This window comes from Salarias fasciatus, unplaced genomic scaffold, assembly GCF_902148845.1.
Source record: "Salarias fasciatus unplaced genomic scaffold, fSalaFa1.1, whole genome shotgun sequence".
NCBI lineage: Eukaryota > Metazoa > Chordata > Actinopteri > Blenniiformes > Blenniidae > Salarias > Salarias fasciatus.
Window position 1 is genome coordinate 37,497 of NW_021941244.1, and position 24,018 is coordinate 61,514.

Consider the following 24,018-nt stretch of genomic DNA (forward strand, 5'->3'; position numbering starts at 1 on the left):
TCTTGTCAGCAGAGGCCTGTGGGAACGCGGCGTTTTAATCTGCACACCACACAGACAAACGCTGGACTCACCGTCAATGTGCAAAGAAGCCGAACATGTGACCATTCCTGCCAGGTTGGAGGCCACACAGGAGTACTCTCCTGCATGTCCCGGCAGGACTCTGGAAATGTCCAGTTGGAAGGTGTCTCCGTACTGAGACATCCTGAAGATGTCAGACTGCCTGACCTCTCTGTCGTTACAGAACCAGGAAACCTGCACATCTGGACACAAAACATTGACAAATGACCAAGGATGAACAGGATCCTTGAAAACAGTCCAACCAGCTGCAGTCCTTACCTTCCCCAGAGACGGTGCACTGAAACTGAGCAGCGCTTCCCTCTGAGGCCAGGACGTCTCTGAGTGGTGACGTGAGGACTGGAGCCGACACCCGAGACACTTCCACTACTTCAGGAACTGCAACACCGAAAGGAAACCCCGTCAGAACCCCGGAACCCTCAAAACATCCAAACAAATGAGAAACAAGGCCACTGCCAGCCAATCAGGAAACTTTCAGCACCACATAGCACCACGATACGGAGGAAATGATTCTAGAACCTTCATCCACTCAAATGGATGATCATTCATACTGTCAAAGACATCTGGACACAGAGTTCGGCCAACAAAGGCTTCAAGGACCAATCATGCTGGAACACTGGGAATACTGGGAACACTCAGGACACTGGAAAAACTGGGAATACTGGGAATACTGGAAAACTGGGATTAGTTGGAACACTAGAAACACTCAGAACACTGAAGGAACTGAGAATACTGAGGATTCTGGGATCACTGGGAAAACCTGGAAGCAGCTTCAACATGCAGGAATACAAATATAGAGTATAGGAAGCAGCTACCAAACTGCAAATTTGACCCTCAGGTGTAAAGTTCTATTATTCACAATCAGCATGTTTGTGATTTCTTGTTAGTCTTCATGCTGCACAGAGCTTGAGGCCTCTGGAATGGACCGGTAAACGTACCCTCCACATTGAGCTGGGCTGAGCTCATCGCCTCTCCGAAGTCGTTCTTGGCCTGGCAGCTGTACATGCCGGCATCCTCGGGGAAGACCTCCAGCAGCAGCAGTGTGCTCGTTCTCATCGTGGAGGATTTTGCACTTCTGGCTGGTGTAGAGAACCTGGGAGTCCTTGAACCAGGACACCTGGGGCTGTGGCAGGCCACTCACCTGAGCCGAGAACCGAGCTGAGCGGCCCGACATGGCTGTCAGTGCCTGCATGTGGCGAATGATCTGAGGAGGCTCTGGCACTGAAACGAGAAACAAAGCTTACTCAGAATGGGAAAATACAGAATATAGACCAAAATCAACAGGATCCCTTATACAATAACTTACATCGGACATGGAGTTTCATTGTGCTCCGGTTCTTGCCAGCTAAGAAGGTATACTCTCCAGCATCGCTCCTGTAGGTCTCAGCGATGGTGAGCCGGTGGAGCCGCCGGATGGTAGCGTAGGTGAACCGCTCTTCCGTGGAGAACTGGATCTCTACCCCATTCCTCATCCAGCGTCCCTCCACATCATCCTCGCTCACTTCAAACTCAAAGGTTGCTCTTTGTTTCTCCACAACCTGCAAAAACAGACCATCAGGTTTGGGTAACAGAATTCCCAGTTTTTCCCAGAATTATCTGAAAGAACTGGCTCCAGTTTAGCAGCCAGACAACCAAAGGACAGGCAGTCCTCATATTTAGGCAGACTTGTGAAGAACTTATGTGACCCTGCAGTCTTGGGGATGCAGGTAGGCGGTGATGGAGAGGTGCTTGAACTCACCGTGACGTCTCTGCTGACCGGCTCAGAGATCCTGATGTCTCGTCCTTCGACTGACAGGTGGCCCTTGGACATACTGGACCCTGCCACAGCGGTGTATTCGCCAGCATCGGCAAACCGGACAGATGGCAAACCAGACGGTGCAAAACTGTTCGGAGGACATTTTGTATCTGTAGGAAAAGCACAGGCAGTCATGAAGGTGTGAAGCTATGAAACGAGGGGGAATGTTTCCACGTTAAAGGGCGCAGCTCGACCTGTCGGATGTCTCCAGCTCCTGACCGTCCTTCATCCACATCACCAGTACGTTTGGTTCAGATACTTCACACTCAAATGTTGCTCTCTTCTTCTCAGTGATCTTCAGGTCCTTCAGGTGTTTGGTGAAATCAACAACGCGAGCTGCAGCAAGACAAACGGAAGGCAAATAAACTTCCTCCACTTCCATATTTACAAAAGCCACACTTGATTTTATTGATCTCTGAAGATAAAAGCATCTCAGAGGAGAATCGCTCCATGGTAGAACCAACAACTGAGAACAGTCAAAGAACAGTTCCAGCCTTCTGCAGCATCTTACCCTCCACATAGAGCTTGGCGGTGGTGACGGCTGAGCCTGACAAAGAGTACTCGGCAGTGTCTCCGAAGTGAACGTTGCGGATGCTCAGCGAGTGCGTCAGCTGTTTGCAGCGAGCCTGGCATCTGTCAGTGGAACGGATCTCCACGCCGTTCTTCAGCCATTTGTAGGCTACTCCCTCATAGTTGATGTTGACCTCGAAAGTGACCGTGTCTTTCTCCTGAGCATTCAGGTCCTGCAGCATTGAGGTGATCAGGATAGCTGGAAAACAACACATAGAGGTGAATCACAAAACTTTCATAAAAGAATAGAAAGCTGAAATGAAGACTCTGCAGTATTTTAGATGACAATCAGCTTACGGCTGACGGTGAGCGTGGCCGACACGCGGTCGTTCCCGCACACGAAGGTGTACTCGGCCGAGTCGTCCCGGCTGGTGTTCATGATCTTCAGCTGGTGCAGCTTCCCCTGAACCACGATACGGAACTTCTCACTCATCTCGATCTCCACGCCGTCTTTAAGCCATGTGGACGGCACGTTGAAGTGCGACACCTCGCACTCGAACGTGGCCACCTGCGTCTCTGGGACCTGCACGCTCTTCAGGGGTCTGGTGACGCGCAGCGCTGCGGGGGGGCAAACAAAAAACCTCCGTCCGACTGCGTTTCAGAGCATTGTGGACTTGTATCTCTAAGGTCAACACTTACACTCAACAAGAAGTCGCGCACTGCACTGCAGGTGTCCGACCATGGCGGTGTAGACGCCCTCTTTGCTGCTGTCTACATCTTGGACAATCAGTTTGTGATTCTTCTTCTCAGAGAGCATCGCGTAGTGCTCACTGGGCCTCAGCTCCACATTGTTGAACATCCATCTGACTGGGATGTCATCTTCAGAGATGCCGACCTCAAATGCGACAGTCGCACCCAGCAGAGAGGTCACATCTTTTGGCTTCTTCAGGATTTTGATGGCTGAGAGAAAATTTTGTTACATTCAGTGAAAAAGTATTTGTAGGACTCTGTGGATTCTTAAACTCAGAGAGACTGATATCTTACTTTCGATGTTCAGTCTGGCATTGGCGGAAAGTTTTCCCAGCTTGAAGGAGTACACGGACTCATCCTGGGTGGAGCAGTTGTTGATCTTCAGGGAGTGGACTGTGCCTTCGATGGAGATCTCATATTTGTCGCTGGGCTGGATCTCAACACCATTCTTGATCCACTGCGCTCCTCTCACATTCTCGTGGGTCAGCTCCAGACTAAACACAGCGTTCTGAGTCTGGACCACAGTCAGGTTCTTCAGGGTCTTCTTGACCTTTACAGCTGTGGACACAAAAGTCTCAATGAAACTACACCTGCACCTTCAAACCATCAACCCTATATGGCAGCACTTTCTGGATTCATCAGCCATAGGACAGTTCCACTAATTACTGCATGACAGCATTACAACTGCCAATCCACAGCATTAACGTGTTCAATCAATCAATGAAGTGAAAAACTTTTGCTTGATGTTATATTTCCCTGAAGCTGCTGAACTGAGAGCTACATGCTATCGGTAAACCTGAGTGTGGTTGTTTCCGTTGTAGCATATGACTAACCTTCAACCTTCAGGGTGGCGGAGGTCTTGGAGGTGGCAACCTGGAAGGTGTACTCTCCGACGTCAGTGGCCTTGGTGATGATGATAACGAGGCGTCTGACGACGCCGTCAGACTCTGCCAGCACATTCTCATTCAGGTCAACAGGCTGACCGTCCTTCAGCCACCGGCCCTCCGAGGACGGGTTGGCCACTTCGCACTCCAGCACTGCAGTCTGCGAATCGGCCACCACCAAATCACGGAGCGGTTTCTTGATGGCGCCACCTGGTGACAGAGTAATGTTGTTACAGAGGAACATCCACTGCTTACTGATCTCTTCTGGAACAAGAGTTGAGACGTACCTGTCACGGTGAGCATGGCAGTGCACATCTTCTCGCCAGCCGCGAACATGTACTCTCCCTCTTCGTCCTTCATGGCGTTAATGACCGTCAGGGTGTGGCGCTTGTTCTTGGACTCCATCTTGTGTTTGGCGCCGGCTTTGAGTGGTTGCCTCTTGAAGGTCCAGAAGGCGTCGACGCCTGGGTGAGAAACCTCCACCTCGAAGGTAACATTCTCGGACTCGGCGCACTCCTTATCCTTCATGGGGCTCACAATCTGAACGGCTGAAAGAGATGACAGGAAAACTAAGACTCAAAACAGACTCCAAAAGGTTTCATATCAGTCAGGATAAATTATAGCAATAGAGTCAGAGGTCCTTGGATCTGATTGTTGTCACCGATCAGATCCTGCAGAGACCCACTGCTGACACAAGGTTTCTACTTGCATTTGCAGTGTTTCTTGAGAAACTCACGCTGAACGGTGAATTGCAGCTGGTGTCGGCTCGGCCCACCACCAGCTTGTAACGTCCTTCATGAGGCATAGGTGCGGTTGAACACCAGTCGCTGCTTCGAGCCCTTGGGCACTATCTGGACCGCTCGCTGGGGGTCAGCAGTTTGTCATCGTGGTACCACTTGACGGAGCTGATGTCCTGAGCTGAGATCTGGCCTCCGGACCCAGCTTTTGTTCCCTCCACGGGCTCATGTCCTTCAGGGGAATCAGGATGCCGATGGCTGCGGGGCGGGGGAAAGCAAAATGTTTGTGAGGTTTTCCTTTGAAGTAGAGCCGTCAGCTGTAGAGAGACAGATATGAGGTCACTCACTCTGTACGACCAGCTTGGCCGAGGTGGAGATCTCCTGAGCGGGGATGGGAAAGAGTACGTCCCGTGGTCATCCTTGACGGTGTCCTCGATCAGGAGCTTGTGGACCTGCTTGTCAATGACCATGTGCACACGGCCGGAGGCAACGACAGGCTGGCCGTTCTTCAACCAGGTTCCTTCCACGTTCTCCTGAGAGAACTTGACCTCCAGCTGGGCGATGTCACCCTCGCAGACGGTCAGGTCGGCCAGGGGCTGTATTAGGGTAACTGGACGGACTGAAGCAACAGAACAGACAAACATGTTCGTGATGCAGATAACAACATAGATGACCAACAACAAGCGGCAGACCGACTGCAGCAACACAACAAACACTCTATCCATTCTGAGGGTGGAGAAGAGCCCATCATAAAGACCTCCAGGACTCACATTTCATCTTCAGAGAGGCGCTGGTCTGGAATCGCCCACTTTGAAGGTGTATTGCCCTGGTCCTCCTTCTTTACGTCCTTCACAGACAGGGTGTGTCTCCCACGGCGTGACGACATGACGTATTTCCCACTGGGATGAAGTGGCTTTTCTCCGAAGAACCAGCTACCTTCAGCGTCACACGCACCTCGCATTCAAACTCTGCCGTGTAGGTCTCTGGCCTCGGTGCTCTCCAGCTGCTTCCCAGCTCCAGAGGAGCTCCTGTCAGAGTACAAAACAGACACCGCATCAACCACAGTGGCACACACCAACTAGCTTTACTGACCGATAGCTCCATCTCATCAACATTCCAACACGCACTGCCTGGTGTCTCTGAGGTCCCAACGCATAAAACTGTCAGACCCTCCACTTTACTGTACCCACGAAGAATCAGTTTTAGAATGTGTTTCTTCCAAAATCTGACAACTGGTTTTCATGAGCAGAAGTCAAGCGTGTTCAGATGTTAGCTGAACCACATAACAGAGGAAATTCTGCTTGCGAATCACCAATCAGAAGTGAGAATAAATACCATGATTTTGACTTCTGGTGGTAACTGGAGGTAACTGAAACAACAAACTAGAGAAAACCGAACAAATCATTTGTCTGTTGATACTTGTTTTCCCATGAATTTAAGGAGAAACCCATTTGTTAGAGGAAAGGACTTCATGAGGTCAGTTCAGACCTGTGTTTTAGATCCACTGGTCAAAGCTGACAGGTCTTTCCATATTCAGGAAGTGGATTAAAATTTAACCTTGGTAAATCACTGTTAAAATGGGAACCAGAGAGTCAGTTAATCTGACTGACTCCTTGAACTGTTCGTAAGCTCACTTCCACATTAGTTTGGCAGTGGTCCGGACAGTGTCATCGTCGATGACCACACAGGAGTACTCTGCATCGTCCCTCATCTCGATCACCAGCACAGACAGGAAGTGGACCTTTGTCAGAGTGCATCCGGTATTTATCTCCAGAGAAGATCTCCATGTTGTTCTTCATCCATTTGACCTTGACAAATGGTTCGTTGGTTTCACACTCAAAGGTTGCCATGGTGTCCTTCTCCTTAGCATTGACGTCTTCCAGCTTCTGTGTGAAGCTGATCACTTGTTTAGCTGCAGAAAAGACGAGAAAACGTATGTAAGAAACACAGTAACACACACAACTTGGGAGAATAAGCCTGCTGAAAATTGATGAATGTAGAATAACTCCAGTCCTCCAGGAGCCTCTAACACTGCTGCTCTCTTCAATCCCAACTTTTAAGTTCCTATATGTGATCATGTGATCTGTGCTCTTTCGATAATGCTCGCTGAAAGACGGAAGGCTTTGAAGGTGCCACACGATGCCAGTCAGCGTAACGTGGACGAAAGATGTCGGTTGTACAGTCTGAATATTTTCTGGAAATCTTACTGCGAAGCACAGTGTGACTGCTGCTGAGATACAGATGTCAACCAAAAGAAAAGCAGGTGGGCGATCAAATTTGTAGTTTACTTTGATTGTTGAGAAGGTCAACTATTGGAACATTTACATTCTCCATCTATGCCATAAAAAACTTTTTCCTGTACACAATTCCTGTGAAAAATCAGTTTGAGTCTGTTAGCTTTGTTTTTTTTCCATGACATTCAGAATAATGTTATTTGCTATGTGTACTGAAGCATGTGCAGGGTTGTTATCTCTGATTCTGTGCAGTCACAGAAAACTGTCATACAAAAATTTAGAAAAAGCTTGTTGCACATCAAAGCAGCTAGTACACAGACAAAACACTACATTTATAGAAGCATAAATGCTTTGTTTTGTTTCAGATTTTATACGAGTGGACTTTGCCTGCCATAGGTGAATCAGTAACGTAGGTGAAAGACCTGACTTTGTAAGACCAGGTTTATACCTTGCCAACAAAAAGGCATGACTTGAAGTCTCCCCAGCTTTGCTTGTGGCCTTCACCATGATGCTGGCCGAGTCCTCGGCCCTCACGTCTCTGATCACCAGCTCACACACGTGGTCTTCAGGCCAGAACCAGTAAACGCGGTCCGTCTTCTCCAGCTGGACGCCGTTCTTGAACCACTGGCTCGGGCTCCGGCCGGCACCACACGCGCACTCTGAACTTGACTTCGTCGCCCTGTGCCAACAGTCTGGCTGGTGATGCGCCAAGGATCTTGGGAGCTTCCAGCTGGCGGAGAGCTTGACTCTTTCAGGTTTCAGAGGTTTGGCGGTAACTTTAGGCGCTCCATCCCTTCTCTTCTCAGCCTCCTCCTTCTCTTTGGCGTGATGCAGCAGGTCTTCCTTGGTCTTTTTCAGCAAATCCTCATAGGAGTCGTCCCTTTTACGGGACTTAAGCTCAACAGCGGTGATGGACTCGTAGTAGCCTTCCTCTGTTCTGCGCTTAAACTTGCTCCTCAGCTCCTCGGACTCTTCTGTAGATTTTTCGTGGATGATTCTCTGGGCTTCTTCAGCTTGACCACCTCTTTCAGCTGAGAGTCCTCTGCAGTTTTCTCCACCTTAATCACCTCAAACGGGGTCCTTCCAGATTCGGCTGCAGCTTCAGCCGCTTTGGCCTCGGGGGCACGGCGTAGATGAGTCCTGAAGTCTTCCTTCTGCTGGATCTCCAGCTTCACTGTGTGCTCAGTTGTTCCCAGGTTGTTGTCAGCCACCACTTTGACCTCTCCTGCATCGTAGGACTTGATCTCAGTGATTTCCAGGTAGTAAATACCATCATAGCGAAGTCTGTATCTCTTGCTTTTGCGGATGAGCTGTCCGTTGAGGTACCAGTTAACCTTGGGAGCGGGATAACCGGTCACTCTGCAGCGGAATCGTGCTGTGTCACCCTCCAGAACTCTTACGGGTTCAGGGACCAGAACAATCTCTGGTTTGAGTTTCTCCGTTTCTTCTTCGGTGGTGACTCCGTAAGGTCCGCCTTCATGAGCCATGCGCTCCATCTCATCGATGCGGTGGACTCTGCCCTCGGGCAGCTGTGTCTCCTCCACCAGGCCCTTCTCATCCTTCACGATCAGGGTGGCCGAGGTCTGGTCTACTCCAAACTTGTTGGTGGCTCTGCAGGTGATGACGCCGCTGTCTCTGGCGTAAGCTACTTCGTAGTCGAGGCTGCAGTAGCCGAACTCATTGACCATACGCAGCCTGTTGGCGGCGGCCAGAGGTTTGCCGTCAGTGCAGCCACTCCACCACCATGTTGGGGTCGCCGATGGGTGTCAGCCTGCACTCGAAGTGAGCTGGACCGAAGCGCTTCATGCGGACTGAGGTCAGCTTCTTCTTGAACTGCGGTTTCTGCTGCTTCTCTTTGTCATAAAGGTCGCCCTCCTCCCACTGCTCCTGACCGTAGCGCATGTGGAGTGGCTCCACCTCCGGAGGTGCGATCTCTTTGGCTTTGTAAGTTCCTTTGGGGATGATGAGCTTCCTTTCTGGCTCTGGTTCGGCGTATTCCACTTCCACGTTGACCCTACAGCGGGTGGTGTCTCGTCCGGCTTTGTTGATGGCTGTTGCTGTGTACCAGGCGCTGTCTGCGCCTGAGGCTGAAGGGATCTGGAATTTGGCTTCTCCTCTCGTTCCTTCAATCCTGAAAGACAAAGTTGTTGAATCATGATCCTGATCGTAGGTTGTTATTAATACAAAAGATGCTGTTTTTGGCCATGTCAAATGAAATTGCCATTGAAAAACTGCAAAACTGCACACCATCTTTAAGTTTTTCTTAAATGTGTACTTCATCTCATCTCCTTTAACAATACATTTATTGTAATGAGTGTCAGACATACTTGATGTTTGGATGTTTGTGCGGCGTGATGATATCGCTGTTTTTGAGCCACACGATGTCTGGCAGCGGGTTTCCCATGGCTTTGACCGCCAGTTCGACCAGCGTTCCCTGTTTCACGCTAATGTTTCTCAGTTTCTCTGTGAACTGCGGACGCACCAGAGTTTCTTTGGCTGGAAAACAAAACATATCAAAATGTCATCATAAGTCTTTCAGCTTGTCCTACCAGATGCTTGGGTCTGAAAGAAAAGTTACCATCAACAGTGAGAGTGACGGAGATTGGTTGAACGTCCAGCTCTGTTCTGAGCCACGACAGTCCACTCCCCGGAGTCATGAGGCATGGCCGGGACGATGATGAGAGACTGAGTACCGTCCTCCTTCACAACAATCTTGTGGGTGTGGTCACTAATCACTTGTTGCCCTGAGAAAAAAGGAGCAAGAAGTTATTTTCTTTTTAGCATTAGAGGTAAAACATGAGTTGAAATGTTAAGTTTTGTACATTTCCCTCACCGTTGTGGAACCAGTAGGTGTCGGGCATCGGTCTACCAACAACCTTCAAGTCAAATCTGGCAGTTTGTCCCTCAGAGCATTTACACGAGGAAGGCTTCATGACAAAACAGGTTTGTAGAGTCTTTCCAGTGAAGCCTCGTCGGTCTCATCGAGCCGACGAGCGGGGTGAGCGTCCAGGAGAGCGACTGGGAGAGCGTCCGGGTGAGCGGCTCAGAGAGCGAGGGGAGGTGGAGCTACGGAGGAAGCATCAGAAAGTCAAAAGTCTGTGGCTATGAGACGACTTCAGGGGCCACTGAGTGAAACTTACCGGATCCTCTGCACAGCCGGCTGTGGTGTGTACCTCTGAGCTCCGGATGACTCCACGTACAGCTTCCCAGAGCTCACCGCGTTTCCCTTCATGTTGGTGGCGAAGGCGGTGTACACGCCCTCGTCCTCCGGCAGCACCACGGGCAGGCGGAGGCTGGCTCGTCCGTCCTGGAGAACCTCCATCTGGTAGCGATCGCCGGACCTGATGCGTTGGCCATCTTTGTACCACGCAATCTGCAAGCAGACAACAAATCGTCAGTAATGCTTCCTTCTGTTCAATCCGAACGTTGCCTCATTCTCAGGTTGTTTGGTTGAATCTGTTCACCTTCGGGAGTGGCGCTCCTGCCATCTTGCAATGGAAAGTGACACCCATCCCCTCCATGATCCTGTAGTTCTTCACAGGTGTGTCGAAGGCCGGCTGCACCGCCTCCTCGTCAGCGACGGTCACCACCAGCTCTCCGTCCTCCGTCACCAGCTCTCTGTAGGAGATCCTCATGATGCGGAGCTCGATCTCCTGGATGATCCTCAGTTCAATGGCAGACAGGTGGAACTCCTGCAGGTGTGACAGGATCATTCCGTCATCATCAGGACAACCAAACCAATGAGGAAAAATTGACAGGATGAATATGTCTCTGTCTCTGTTTCTCCTTCTCTGTCTCTCTCTTTCTCTCTCTCTCTCTCTGTCCTGTAGTCAGTGTTCTCTCTCTCTCACACAATGACGTCCTACCTGTCCAGAGATGACAGTAGTGGTGGTGATGGACGTGGTGCTGATCATTTCCTTCGCTGGCATCAAGACGACTGATGGAACATCTCCCACTTTGGGTTCTTGGACCACAGCTGTCACTTCGGTTTTGAAGGTTGCTTCTTGTTTCTTCATGTAGACTTCGTATTCCTCTGTGGAACCCATGAAATGGACGAGAGGTCAGATTTTCAGTTGTTCATCATACGATGGGTCTGTCACATGAGGCTTTCAGACATACCTTCCTCCAGCAGGCTGACGGAGGCCGACACCTCTCCCAGCTGGTTTTTGGCAAACACAGAGTACTCTCCGGCGTCATCGGCGAACGTCATGGAGATCTCCAGCCGGCACTCGCCAGTCTCCTTCTTGTAAGCTACTTTGTATCTGATTCACAGCACAGAAGGAGATATTGATGATTAGCGATCCTTTCAGAGTGATCTAAAGCCTGTGACCCTGAGGAAGGTCAGCATTTACGTTCACATTACATTGGTTTGCTTCGATGTTTCAATCTGTCTCACATCCGAATCCTGTATCTGTGTGGGTCCCTGTATCTGTGTAGATACCTGTATCCGGTGGTGAGCGGCACGCCGCTCTTCTTCCAGATGATGTGTGGCTTGGGACTTCCTCCCACCTGGCACTGGAACACCACACTGCCTCCCTCCACCAGCTTCTGCACGGTGGGTTTGTGGATGAAGAAGGGCGCGGCGGGGGCGGCATCCGGCTCGGCCACGCTCACCTCCTCTTCTCGGGTCATTCTGTGAGAACAGACGTGTGGTCAGAGCAGACGACTCAGTGGCGTGAATGCACGGCGGCGAAGAAGTGTTCGTATACTCACAGTTTTTCTTCAGTTTCAACATGGCTGATGGCAGCACCCTCCTCTCTGCTCTCAATGTCCTCAGAAACTGCACAGAAACACAAACCGTTCACACACACACATCTGTAGTACATCAATACTAGACTGTTTCAAGATGTCTTGTCCACTTTGTTTATATTAATGGAAAATGAGCAGAGGATTGTTGTTGCTACATGAAATAACAGTCAGAACTTGAACGAGACTGACCCTGGACCAGCAGGTAGCAGGAGGTGCTGACGGTTCCCGCCTCGTTGGTGGCGGTGCAGGTGAAGCGGCCGCTGTCTTCAGCGAAGGCCTCGCGGATCACCATGCGGGCGAAGCCGTTCTGGTAGCTGATCTGGAAGTCGATGGAGGTCTCGATCTTGAAGTCCTCCCTGAACCACATGATGACGGGCGCCGGGTGGCCTTCGATCTGACACTCCAGGGTCACCGACTCGCCCTCCGTCACCGTCACGTTCTTCAGGCCCTGCAAGCCGCGAAAGCAAAGAGACTGTAGGGAAGGTCGGGGCGTTCAGCGGGACAGACGTCGGGTGCCGGGGGACTTACAGACAGCAGGGTTGGTGGGACCACGGCGCCCCCTGCAGATGGGACGGCTGCTGCCTCAACCACCTGTCAATCAAACACAAAACAGTCAGTGTGGGGCAGAGAAAGCACAACCACGACACAAGACAAGAGACAGACGAGACACAAGAGACACAACACAGAGAGACACATTGCAGAAAGACAACACTGAGACACAACAGACATAAATCAGAGACACAGCACTGACACACATGACAGAGATAAAACACTGAGACACATTGCAGAGAGAAAACACTGAGATACAACAGACATGAATCACACAGGCAACAGTGAGACACATCAAAGAGACACAACAGAGACAAGAGAAAGTCATGGCAGAGAGACACAACACTGAGACATGGAGACAAATTCGAAGACAGACGTGAAAAAGAGGCAAATAGTCTTCACTTTCAAATAAACCGTTGTATCAGACATGGTGTCTGAGTCCATTAACACCAACTCACAAAAGTCTGTGGTCCAACACGCAAGTCAGGTTCTTGATTGACTCATCAGGTTTTCTTGGATTGAACAGTTTTTGGTTTTTTTTACTTGTCACATTGTCATTGATTTGTCAGGTTTTTCCACTGACTCGTCACTTTTTTCTGCTGACTCGTCATGTTTTTTACTGACTTATCAGGGTTTTTTTTACTGACTCATCAAGTTCTTCATTGACGCATCAGGTTTTTCTGCTGACTCGTCATGTTTTCATCAATTCATCAGGTTTTTTTTAATTTACTTGTCAGGTTTTTTTCTGAATATTAAGGATTTTCACTGACTCATCACATTTTTTACTGACTTGTCACGTTTTTCATTGATTCATCAAGTTTTCGTTGACTCAACAGGTTTTCACTGACTCGTCAGGTTTTTTTTCATTGATTCGTCAGGCTGCACAGTCTCCCCGCTCCTCTCCACTCTTGGAGAATGCGCATGGAGATGGACGCTCTGAAGGGGGCGTATCGCTAAGCTGAGGAGATTCTTAAAGAGACAGAGACTCCTTTCCAGTTGTTTGAGGCAGCCTGATGCAGAGGCAAATTTGATTTAAGTTGTTTTTGACACACGCAGCTTTCACCATCCAACTTTGGGCAAAGCTGTTGCTTGAGTGTGCTGTAGATTGATACTAAAGGGCTAAAAAACATGCAATACCCTCCACTTTAAGTGACTTGTCAGGTTTTCTTTGACTCGTCAGGTTTTTCATTGATTTGCGAGTTTTTCCATGACCCTTTGTCAACTTTTCTTGCCCTTCTCAACCGACACAATTACAAACCTGGAACTGGGCCTCCAGCACCTGTGTCTGTAACTGGCTGCCCAGGAGACTCTCAAATTTGTGGATCGAAGGGGGGGCGGACTCTGCCACCAATTGTTGGTGGGCAAGGCCTCTGAACGGAGGGGGGACAGACTCCACTGAGGCGTGTAGGGTCTCCGCTGGTTTACGAGATGGACTCGGAGACTTGACGGGTGTGATGATCTTTCGGACGTGGGACGTGGACAGCTCTTTCTGCAGAGTGGCAATGGCTGAGCCGGCAATGGAAACCTGAGCCGGCCAGAGAGGAGGAAGACCCACACCGTCATCCAATCACACGCTGGCTTAAAGGAGTGACATCACAGCAGGGGGAGGAGCTACAGGTCATTAGTGTGATTAAATCTGGAGGATCGGGCAATGGAGTTTTAGACGGATTAATTAATCGGTGCGTTTATGGATTAATGGGATGGAGGATGGGAGGTTAAAGCTCACTGGTTATTTCCTCACACTGTATGCGGTTCAGGCTAGCAGTACGCAGCACACCATTGGAAAAAATCTGTCGGATCAACCATCCAATCACAGATTCTCATTTATTTGTCCATGAGAAATGTGCATGAAGCGCTCAATATGAGCAAATGTAAGCACTAGCAATCGGGTGTGTGACAGGTCTGTGACCAAGTATGTCACAAGTTACCAACAGGTCACAGACAGGTCTGAGGCGGGTCACTATCAGGACTGTAACAGATCACAGACGGGTCTGTGACAGACTTGGTGGTCAGCCTCTGGTTGACTGCTTCATGCCCGTTTGTGCGTTTGGTTTGTTTTCTTGGTTTGGTGCTGCTGGCCTGACACCACCTGTCTTACCTCACAGCTAGACTCGACTTTGGGGACGGAGACTTTAGAGACGGTGAAATGGGGGACAGGAGATGGGACAGCGTCCACATGAGGGGACGTTTGAATCTGAGGCAACACATAGGAGTGTTAGAGGAGGTGTGCAGACATGTGGAAACTTCTTCACTGCACACACAGCAGGATTACTCAGAGATTTGCCCTCTCACTGACAAACATGGCTTCTTCTAATGTGACAGAATGACTGTAACAGGAAGTGTGCCAAAGATAACTTCTTGTGTAGTTTCTGTGTATCTGAGGGACTTCTGAGTCTTCAGGAGCAGAAAAAGCTCCAAACTGTGAGTGTTTTAAAAGCCGTGGCTCCGCCTCACGCTGACTGAGACAATCTCTGGTAATACTGCCCTCTCTGACCTGAGGCAGGGGCTGGGTGGCTTCAGGTGGAAACTCCTGAGCAGATGGAGTTATGTGCCTGAACTCCACCTCTATGGCCTGCTCCTCCCGCTCCTCCCGCGCCTCCTGCTCCTCTGCTCGACCTCCCTCAACATGCATCGGCTGACGCACGCGAGCAAGGTCGACGGCTGCCACCACGGTGGCCACCGCGCCGGCTCGCTTCCCTCCCTCAGCCTGCAGACGAAGCAGCAGCGTTCAGGACTGGAAGCACTCAGACCACATCAATCAACAGTTCATCACTTTGACTGAGGAGGAAGAAAACGTTACACAGATTCCCCTCTTTTCATACAAATGGCTGACCAACCATTTCAAACAAGCACTTTTGATGTACGATGAAAACTTTCTGAACTGAATTGAAACTTTAAAACAGGATGGAAAATGAAACCTTCAAACAGACTGAATGTGTGGTTGATGGGTCAGTCCATCTGTGGGCTGTTTTCCTTGTAAGTTTGTTGACTGTTCTGTTGGTTGGTAATTTGGTTCTTTAGTTTGTGGGGTGGTCAGCTGGTCGATGGTTTATGGGATGGTCTGTCATTTAGATTTTCCGTCATCTCTGTCTTTACTGTGAAACAGGTGAGCCATGTTCTGACTCCAGCTCATTGTCAACACGCAGCCACTCTCCTGATGCTGTCGCTAACATCGTCTGGTCATAAGAGTATCATACAGACAACGAGCACCGAGTCACGAGAGATGACAGGAGGTGAAAAAGAAAGTGGAGAAATGTCTCAATAGAGGTGAGGAAAGCCTTGAAAAATAAAAATGATAAACACTTGAGAGGTGTCCGGTAGCACCTGCTGCAGAGAGCGGAGGAGGTACACATGCCAGGAACAACTCCAACAAATCAGAAAAAATGTTTGCAAACCTGAGAGAATCTTCATATGAATGGAGGCATGTGAAGTGAAGCTCTAAAGACACTCCAAATGTCTTCCACAATCTGGATCTTCCTTCATATGGGGCAAGACTCCATCACTCAAAATCACACTATCCTCCTCACAGGGGCCCAGCCAGGTCACATATGGCTCCATCAGGCCGCTAACAACCCAAACACCTTCAAGAACCGCTCTGAGCTGCGCTCCAGTGTGAGCAGATCCACAGAGACCGAATAGACTGGCATGGTTTGGAGGAGATTTCCTGAAAGGACCCTGCTGGTACTCTGCTCTGAGTACTTTTAGTCTCTGGATATGCAGAGACTGTCTTGGTTGACAGTAGACGAGGGTGGAGGTCCCCCTTTTTAAACAGGGCAAACAGAAGGGGTGCTCCAGCTATAGGAGATCACACTCCTCAGCTTCCCTGGGAAAGTCTATTCCAGGGGCAGCTTATGTATTTTGTGGATTTAGAGAAGGCATTTGACCGTGTCCCTCGTGGTATCTTGACAGGATTGCTTTGAGAGTATGGAGTCCGGGGCCCTTTGTTAAGGGCTGTCTGGTCTCTGTATGATTGAAGTAGGAGCCTGGTCCACATTAAGGCAGTAAATCGATGCATGCTGGGATATGGCCGGTGCAGCCAGTGCAGGACAACCCGAACTAGTGGTACAAGTGGTAGCACAAGTTGATCCATGTCTGAAGGTTGGAGTATTATTTTGGTGTGACAGGATCTCTGGCTGTCTTCACTCACTAACTGAGCTGCTCAAACTTAAACATTGTTACTAAAACATTTCAGTAAATACGTTGAGTCCATGTGTGACCTGTAGGGGGCTCTGTCACGCACACGAACCAGCAGATGATGTGTGGCTCCTTCTCTTCAGATGAACTTACGGTGGAATCTTTGCTTCTTGCTCAGTTGTATGACTCTGTAGTTCGTAGTGGAGAAAATGTCAAGAGGCTATAATGTTACACAGCACAGCAGATGATTCACTACAAGAATGTGGTTCCTGTGCTCTGTGTGCTTGTTTAACCCTTTGTTAAGTAGGTGAAGTAGGTTTGTTGATCTTGTCTAGTTCGGGTTTGTCAGCATGGGTTACTGCATGTTTGCAGTCCAGAGTCCTGTACTACAAAGCAGGGTTTTCTTTTCTGGCGTTACCTTCAGGGTTAACCCTGTTTTTCTGTCCTACCACTCTGGTTCTCTTCTTCCTGGGTCAGTCACCACGGTAACTTCTGCTGAACAGCTGACCTGCTCCGGAGCAGGTTATGTTCTGGATAAGAGATCAGCCAGAATAAAAGCTCTGCCTCCTGACTAATCAGAAAATGACATGGCCATTCTTAGAAGATCCTGGTTGGTGGATCATGAGAGAAGAAGAGGAGAGAAAGAGTTTTTCGGGATAGATTTGCAGTAGATTCACATTCTGGTGTTCTCCGGGAAGCAGAGGAAGCTCAGTCTACTGCTAAAGCGACTTGAAGCAGCACAAAGATCAACACAACCATGTTCAGTAGAACCATCCACTGTTTTCTGAAATTTAAAAGCATCCTTGACATTACATTTCATCTTCTTTCATACAGTGAGTGTTCATGCATTGATATTGATTCATATGACTGCCGTAGCGACTGCAGGATGAAGTGAACTGGAAACTAGTTTGTCAATAACAGCTGAAAACCGGGAGTCCGTCACCATGCTTGTGCACAGAGTCCACAGGAGATCAAGTTGAAGACACACCCAGAGCGATGGACCACATCTTCTTCATTAGACGTTGATCTCAAGCTTCCATTCTATAGACCTCTCTGAGTTCTTCGGCTAAACCAACATGTCTGTTAGATCCAAGCCACCAAACTATTTCAAGACATTTCCCTAATCAGTGATCAATACTAAATCAGATCAGCCTCTCTTCAGTAACAGGCTCTGTACCTTCTGACCATCTTCTTGAATTGAAGCCAAATAAAGACAAACCAAGTGATCAGAGTGTTGTCCTTTTTTCTGTACCATTAGCTATTATTAGAGAATCTCACCAGGTTCCACATTAACAGAGTCAGCAATTTTCTGCCAGCATTTCTTTCTGGTTTCTGCTGAAGCAACAGGATTGCTTTAGACCTGCACGATGTGTTTCAATTATTAATATTCATGGAGAAAATGTATCTGCCTCTTAATATGAATGTGAAGTAAGCTGCTTATCAGGATTCTGAATGTCTGGGTTTGTCAATCCAGATCACAGAGAGGTATCCCGGGAATATCAATCCTGCCTCTTGGTTCAGGCCCGTGCAGGTTCACAGTGAGGAGTCGATCTGGTGATATGCTAGCCCCTCCCGACCCTGATGGCTCCACCCTCACCTGTCTGACCCCGGTGACCACCTGTTCCTGGACCAGGCGGGTCACAGTGGTGGTGGACTCGGCGGTGTAGTCTCCCTGCTTCCATGGCGGCAGGACGTCAGCGCCGACGGCCACCTGCTTCCTGGTGGTGATGGGGGACTTCACAGGCCTGCCGGAGAACATCCCAAACTTCAGTTGAGCTGCAGACGGCCAACAACCAAAAACCACGGACTGCACTCACCTGACGGGCGTGGGCGTGGGAGCTTTCACATGTCTGACAGGCGATGGTGACTGCTGGCGTCCTGTGGCCACCTTGGCGACCAGCGAGGCCTGCGTGGGGGACTTCGATGTGGGTTTCGGGGGGACTCTGGGTGGAGTCTTGTGGGCCAGCTGTTGAGTCACTTCGGCGCCTTCCACGTGCATCTGCACCATGGCTGTGGCCTGGAAACTGGCTTCCATCCTCTGATAGAATGTGAGAATGAGAGTAATTTGTCATTGTTGGATTGACTTTGGATTTTAATGCCAATAACACCAATGAAGGAAACAGGAAAGACACTGGTCAAGAACAGTTCATGTTTTCTGGTTTTAACCCTCAAGTATCATTCTACACTGTTCACACTGCTACAAGACCCCATCTAAGGTCATTTGCTATTTAGAAACATTGAATTGCAGTGAATTCATGAAAGCATCAAACAGGAGAAGAAGAACAGCAGAACTCTACCTTCTCCACTCGGGTTTGTCGGGTCTGTGAGATCTGAGTGCTGGAAATCACTGTCTTGGTTTTCTTTGCTGGAACGGCTTCTTCACCTGGAACAGCAAAGTTTGAAGTCAGAGTGGAACAAGCAGGTGTGCATGAACAGAGTGACAGTACAGAGGGAAAGAACAGAGCGACAGGACTGAACTGTGCTCCTCACCTTGGACCAGCAGCTCGGCAGTAGACGTGGCCCGTCCGCTGCTGTTGGTGGCTGTTGCAGAGTAAGTCCCAGAATCCTCGGGGAAGGCCTCTGCAATCACCAGGCTGTACAGGTCTCCGTCCTGGAGGATCCTGAAATCGGTGGAGCTCTGGATCTCGGCTCCCTCTCGGTAGAACTTGACGGTAGGGGTGGGGATCCCGGAGACTCGGACATCCAGCCTGACCTGGCTGCCCTGTCTCACTGTGGAGCTCTGCAGTCTCTGGACAAAGTTTGGAGGCGCCGTCTCGGCTGGAGGACATCAAACATGTCCAGTTAGTACACGCCACAGAGCCATGTCTAGGAACCAACAGAACCACAACTTGTCCACAAAGCGTGCCTGACCTGTAACCAGCAGTTCGGCAGTGCTGGTGGCCTGACCGGCTCCGTTGGTGGCTCTGACGGAAAAGCGTCCGCTGTGTGCGGCGGTCACAGCGGGGATCCTCAGAACAGCGCGGCCGTCGCTGAACGAGATGTGAACGCCGGGCAGAGCGGCGGCAGAAAGAACCTGGCCATCACGGAACCAGCTCACCTCAGGAACTGGAGAACCTGCGCGGGGTGGAGCGGGAATCAAACCACCGTCGAAAAAGCCACGTTCACAAGTCCAGTCCACCTAATGAATTCAACCAGCCTCATCAGGCTCGTCAAAGATTGTACATGCGAATGACACTGGCACGATTGTGTCATCTTTTCTATATTGTTTACATAACTGGATGTTCTGTCGTTCTATCTTTTTTCGTTGTTTATTTTTATTACATGTGCAAAATAAAGGGTTCATCACTGTCATCAGTCTTAGCAGTTTTGTCAGTCTCGTCACTCTCATCAGTGTCTCCAGTCCCACTTCTCTTGGCATCAGAACGGTTTCTTACCACTAACTTGAGCCTCGAACGTCGCGGCACTACCCTCAAGTGCCACGACGCTCTGCAGCGGCTGCGTGAACGTCGGTGCTTGTGTTGTCATGGTGATGGCACCCTGAAAGAGAAAGCAAACATGGGCCCATCAAATTGTGCAAGACGACGATATGTCTGATAAATACAGAATAAAGCCACCAGGGTCACTTCATTCCACAAATTACTCATTCCAGATGTATCTTTTTGACCTTTTGAATGGTTAAAAAATAGCGATAAATATCCCAGGTCAGAGCTACTCTGTATATGGGTGTGTGTGTGTGTGTGTGTGTGTGTGTGTGTGTGTGTGTGTGCGTGTGCACGCATGTCCCAATGAAAAAAATTTGCAAAAAACAAAAACACACCTGCACAAAACAACACCTTAAACTAAGACATCAACACAGAAACAAAAGCATTGACACAAAACACTAAATAACCACAACAACTTCAGAATATCAAAACAAAAACCAACACAAAAAATAGAAACATCAACAGCAAACACAACACAAAAATCAACACAAAAACAAAAACATAAATACAAAACATCCACACTAAAAAATCAAAAGAAAAATATGAACACAAAATAATAAAAGAAACATGAAAATATCAAGACAAAAATACAAAAGAAAACAAAAGCATTTCAAAATCAATTAAAAAAAATGAAACAACAAACAAAAATCAACACAAAACAAAAAAAATTAACAAAACATCGACACAAAATCAACACAGAGTAAACACAAAAAATATCAAAAAGCAAAAACAAAGGTATCAACACAAAAACATTAATACAACAATTAAAAAACATCACCACAATAACATCAACACAAAAATAGAAACATCAACACAAAACCAGCAACACTAACCCAATACATAAAAACCACACAAAACAATAAAAGAACATTAATACAACAGAAAAACATTCTCGCAAAAGTATTAACACGAAACCCAAAAAATTAACACAAATACAAAACACTAACAAAAACACCAACACACAAACAACAACACTGACACAAAACATTAACACTTAAGTATCAACACGAAAGCAAGACATTAAGACAAAATCATCAACAAAAAAAAAACATTATGACAAAAACAAAACCATAAAACCAAAGCGTAAATACTGAAACATTAACATAGCGCATCAACAGAAAAACATCAAACCAAAACCTAAATTCAAAAATAGCAACACAAAAATGAAAACATCGACAGCAGCAAACAGCAGAGGCTTGTGGCCAAGGGCCCGAAGCAGGGCCTCATCTCTTATTTCAGTCAGAAACCCCTCAAATAGAACCATATTCACTCCTCTGCCCACTTCACATTATTATCATTTTCAAAAAGAGCCACTGTCAGTATTCAAACATTTACGATCACTGATTTAGCAAAGGGAGCCATAGCACAGCACAACACAGAAATAAGATTCTTTTTTAAGCGGTTTGTTCATCCTGTCATTGACACAACTGTGTTAAAGTGTCCATTCAGTGTGGTGTTTAGGTGTTTAACCCTTCTAGAACTTTCATCACTTATTGTTTGTGTACGACTGCACAGAGCGGTGCGCACATGTTATCAGTGTTAGGAAATAAACTAGACATTCCCTAATTCCCCCCCCCAGCACCAATGGGGTTCAGAGGAGACAGGACAGGTCCAAGAACCTCATCTGCCTCAGCGAGAACTTCCTGTTCTGGTAGAGAGGAGGACACCACTCTGGTTAGCAAGGTGGTATCACTGTCTTTTAATCAATATCATGGTTCATGTTATAAATATATCAGTAAAGCCTGAGTTGAATTACTGAGCTGACAGCCTGCTTCATAGTACTGATCAGAATGGGAAAAGTCTGGGTGACCCTCATTTCACACTGGATGAGTCAACCCAGAGGCAAGGTCTGTTAGTCCAGCTTTAAAGGCCAGGATCTGTTACACCAGCTTCAGAGTCCAGGGTCTACTAATCCGGCTTCAGAGTCCAGGGTCTGCTAATCCAGCTTCAGAGTCCAGGGTCTGCTAATCCGGCTTCAGAGTCCAGGGTCTGTGAGTCCAGCTTCAGAGTCCAGGGTCTGCTAATCCAGCTTCAGAGTCCAGGGTCTGTGAGTCCAGCTTCAGAGTCCAGGGTCTGTGAGTCCAGCTTCAGAGTCCAGGGTCTGTGAGTCCAGCTTCAGAGGACATGCCTCAGATCCAACATCCTTTCAGTGTCTTTCTGTTTGTGTCAAACTGATTAGAGCGCACAGAGTTCAGGGACGCGTCATCGAAAAAAGATCCTCTTTCTTGTCAGAATTCTCAGAACGATGGACGCTTCACACCGCTGGATCAGGCTCGTCTCTTTTCTCTTTGCAGGCTTCATCCAGGAGGAGCTGCCAGAAGCTGCCGTCTCAGTTCAGGTCCCCATACTGTCCCTGTCTCTCCTGCAGGGGTTCATCCTCCTCAGTTTGGACAGTGAACACGATGAAGCTGTTAGTTTGTGTGGAGACAGTAGAAACGATTGTTTGGTTGTTGCTGAGATGCTTTGTGAAGTTCTTACTGAACTGAAACTAGTAACCTGAGAACCCGTTATCAGACTTTTTTCCCATCTTCACTGATGTTCTCCGGTGTCGTTCCTCCAGATTGTGAAGCCTGTGAATGGTGAAACCTCCTCTGAAGAGAAATCTTCTGGGCCCTACATTACTGGGGAACTGGAGGACACCATCTAATCCTCCATTTTTTTTAAACTTATGTTTATTTAGTTAAATGATTTCAGAAGTCCTCACAATTTCTCTGATGAAGTCAACTCTGCAACAAGAGCGCTGGTTGGAACTGAGCTCCAGTGAAATGAGGACATGAGGAATCCCCCATTTCTTCAGACTTCCTGAAAGTGCAGATTAGATGTTTCTCTGAAAAAAAAACTGCTTTTGTCAGTCCATCTTCTACTTTCACCAGTCCATATTCTTCTACTTTCATTGATCCTTCTTCTTTTATCTTGTCACAGTCACATTTGACAGTGTGAAACATCACTCTGCTGATATCTCACTCCTCTTTCAGGCTGCCCCGGCTGCAGCTCGCTGGTTACACTCCCAACCGGGCTGCTTACTGTCGCTGATGGTGAAACTGTCTGGCATGTGGCTTTACGAAATGCATTGGGAAATGATGTGAAATCCCTTCTCCACGGTCTGAAGCTTTCCAAGATTGTCCGAAAACATTTTTCCCAAAATTAAACAGGTTTATTTTTTTTCTCGTGCAGTATTCCGTGCGACCGTTCACCTGGACTTTTATAAAGTTTTACTCATTCATACGACACAATCCACTCTGAATTTAATGTGAAAACACCTTTCTTTATGGGCTCAATCCACCCACTGTCCACAGTGGTGTGAGATGTAAATGAGATCAGACCGAACTGCAGGAGAACAAAACACCGTCTCTACGTCCCTCCACCAACTCTGAGCAACTGTACGACATCGATCTGTGGTTTTATACAACCATACGCACACCATATATGCAGTCAGTCCACTCCGTCAGCATCCGCCAGTTATGACACATCAGCGAACAAACACAAGTTCTTTTTTGAGCACAAATCACTTCTCGCGCAGCGTTTCGCACACAGCAGTCCACAGCGATCCACAGACCTCAGCAGAGTCACCACATCGGTATGAAAGGGTTATTAGTATAACCATTAACCAAACCACCTTAATAAAGTTTGCATTGGCTAAATTCATTAAGCTTTTCTTTGATTGGCTGATTTTTCACATTCATTGAAAAATAACAGTGAAGCTTTAAATGTCCAACAAAATAACGACATTTTTGGTGTACGGAAGTTACGAAATAAACAGTTAAAAAATATGTTTCTGATGTATACAACAAACAACATCTACACAAACTATGTAAAATACACAAAGTAGAGAGAGCGTCCACAGAGTCTGACAGTGGGATTCATCAGTGATGAAAAAGTTCAGCTGGTTTCAAAGAATCTATTTTAAAGACACTCTGTGGTCACTTTCACTGGGAATACCTGCAAAGGCCAACAGCCAATCAGGAACAAGAGCTCAAGTACTGATGGGAACACCAGGCGACACACACACACGCACACACATTGGGAGAGAGAGAGAGAGAGAGAGAGAGAGAGAGAGAGAGAGAGAGAGAGAGAGCAAGAGAGAGAGAGAGAGAGGGGGGGGGGGCTTCATGTTTATAGACTGTAAAAATCAGATTCACTGTGATCCAAATCTCAGCT

The 24,018-nt window shown here is 48.1% G+C and overlaps 1 protein-coding gene across 1 annotated transcript in view; it reads right to left on the reverse strand.

The window, feature by feature from the left end:
- The window catches only part of LOC115384473 (titin-like), a gene marked incomplete at its 3' end in the record, with an annotated part of 55,246 nt that extends 35,343 nt beyond the window's left edge, over nt 1-19,903 (reverse strand). Inside the window, 54 exon segments of the mRNA XM_030086744.1 lie at nt 48-260; nt 337-453; nt 1,014-1,114; nt 1,116-1,296; nt 1,382-1,613; nt 1,814-1,952; nt 1,954-1,980; nt 2,065-2,206; nt 2,382-2,639; nt 2,738-2,998; nt 3,080-3,340; nt 3,425-3,688; nt 3,964-4,224; nt 4,302-4,554; nt 4,751-4,811; nt 4,813-4,870; nt 4,873-4,977; nt 4,980-5,009; nt 5,099-5,146; nt 5,149-5,370; nt 5,522-5,551; nt 5,554-5,574; nt 5,577-5,699; nt 5,702-5,779; nt 5,921-5,931; nt 6,392-6,496; nt 6,498-6,654; nt 7,423-7,613; nt 7,615-7,714; nt 7,717-7,989; nt 7,992-8,709; nt 8,711-9,116; nt 9,313-9,481; nt 9,564-9,588; nt 9,590-9,729; nt 9,819-9,926; nt 9,929-9,983; nt 9,985-10,051; nt 10,126-10,358; nt 10,450-10,677; nt 10,852-11,018; nt 11,105-11,247; nt 11,427-11,618; nt 11,699-11,765; nt 11,924-12,182; nt 12,263-12,325; nt 13,542-13,808; nt 14,382-14,477; nt 14,778-14,990; nt 18,015-18,455; nt 18,715-18,791; nt 18,896-19,195; nt 19,289-19,492; nt 19,813-19,903. Of these exon segments, the coding sequence (XP_029942604.1) occupies nt 48-260; nt 337-453; nt 1,014-1,114; nt 1,116-1,296; nt 1,382-1,613; nt 1,814-1,952; nt 1,954-1,980; nt 2,065-2,206; nt 2,382-2,639; nt 2,738-2,998; nt 3,080-3,340; nt 3,425-3,688; nt 3,964-4,224; nt 4,302-4,554; nt 4,751-4,811; nt 4,813-4,870; nt 4,873-4,977; nt 4,980-5,009; nt 5,099-5,146; nt 5,149-5,370; nt 5,522-5,551; nt 5,554-5,574; nt 5,577-5,699; nt 5,702-5,779; nt 5,921-5,931; nt 6,392-6,496; nt 6,498-6,654; nt 7,423-7,613; nt 7,615-7,714; nt 7,717-7,989; nt 7,992-8,709; nt 8,711-9,116; nt 9,313-9,481; nt 9,564-9,588; nt 9,590-9,729; nt 9,819-9,926; nt 9,929-9,983; nt 9,985-10,051; nt 10,126-10,358; nt 10,450-10,677; nt 10,852-11,018; nt 11,105-11,247; nt 11,427-11,618; nt 11,699-11,765; nt 11,924-12,182; nt 12,263-12,325; nt 13,542-13,808; nt 14,382-14,477; nt 14,778-14,990; nt 18,015-18,455; nt 18,715-18,791; nt 18,896-19,195; nt 19,289-19,492; nt 19,813-19,903 (9,052 nt within the window).
- Between the last annotated feature and the right edge of the window lie 4,115 nt (nt 19,904-24,018).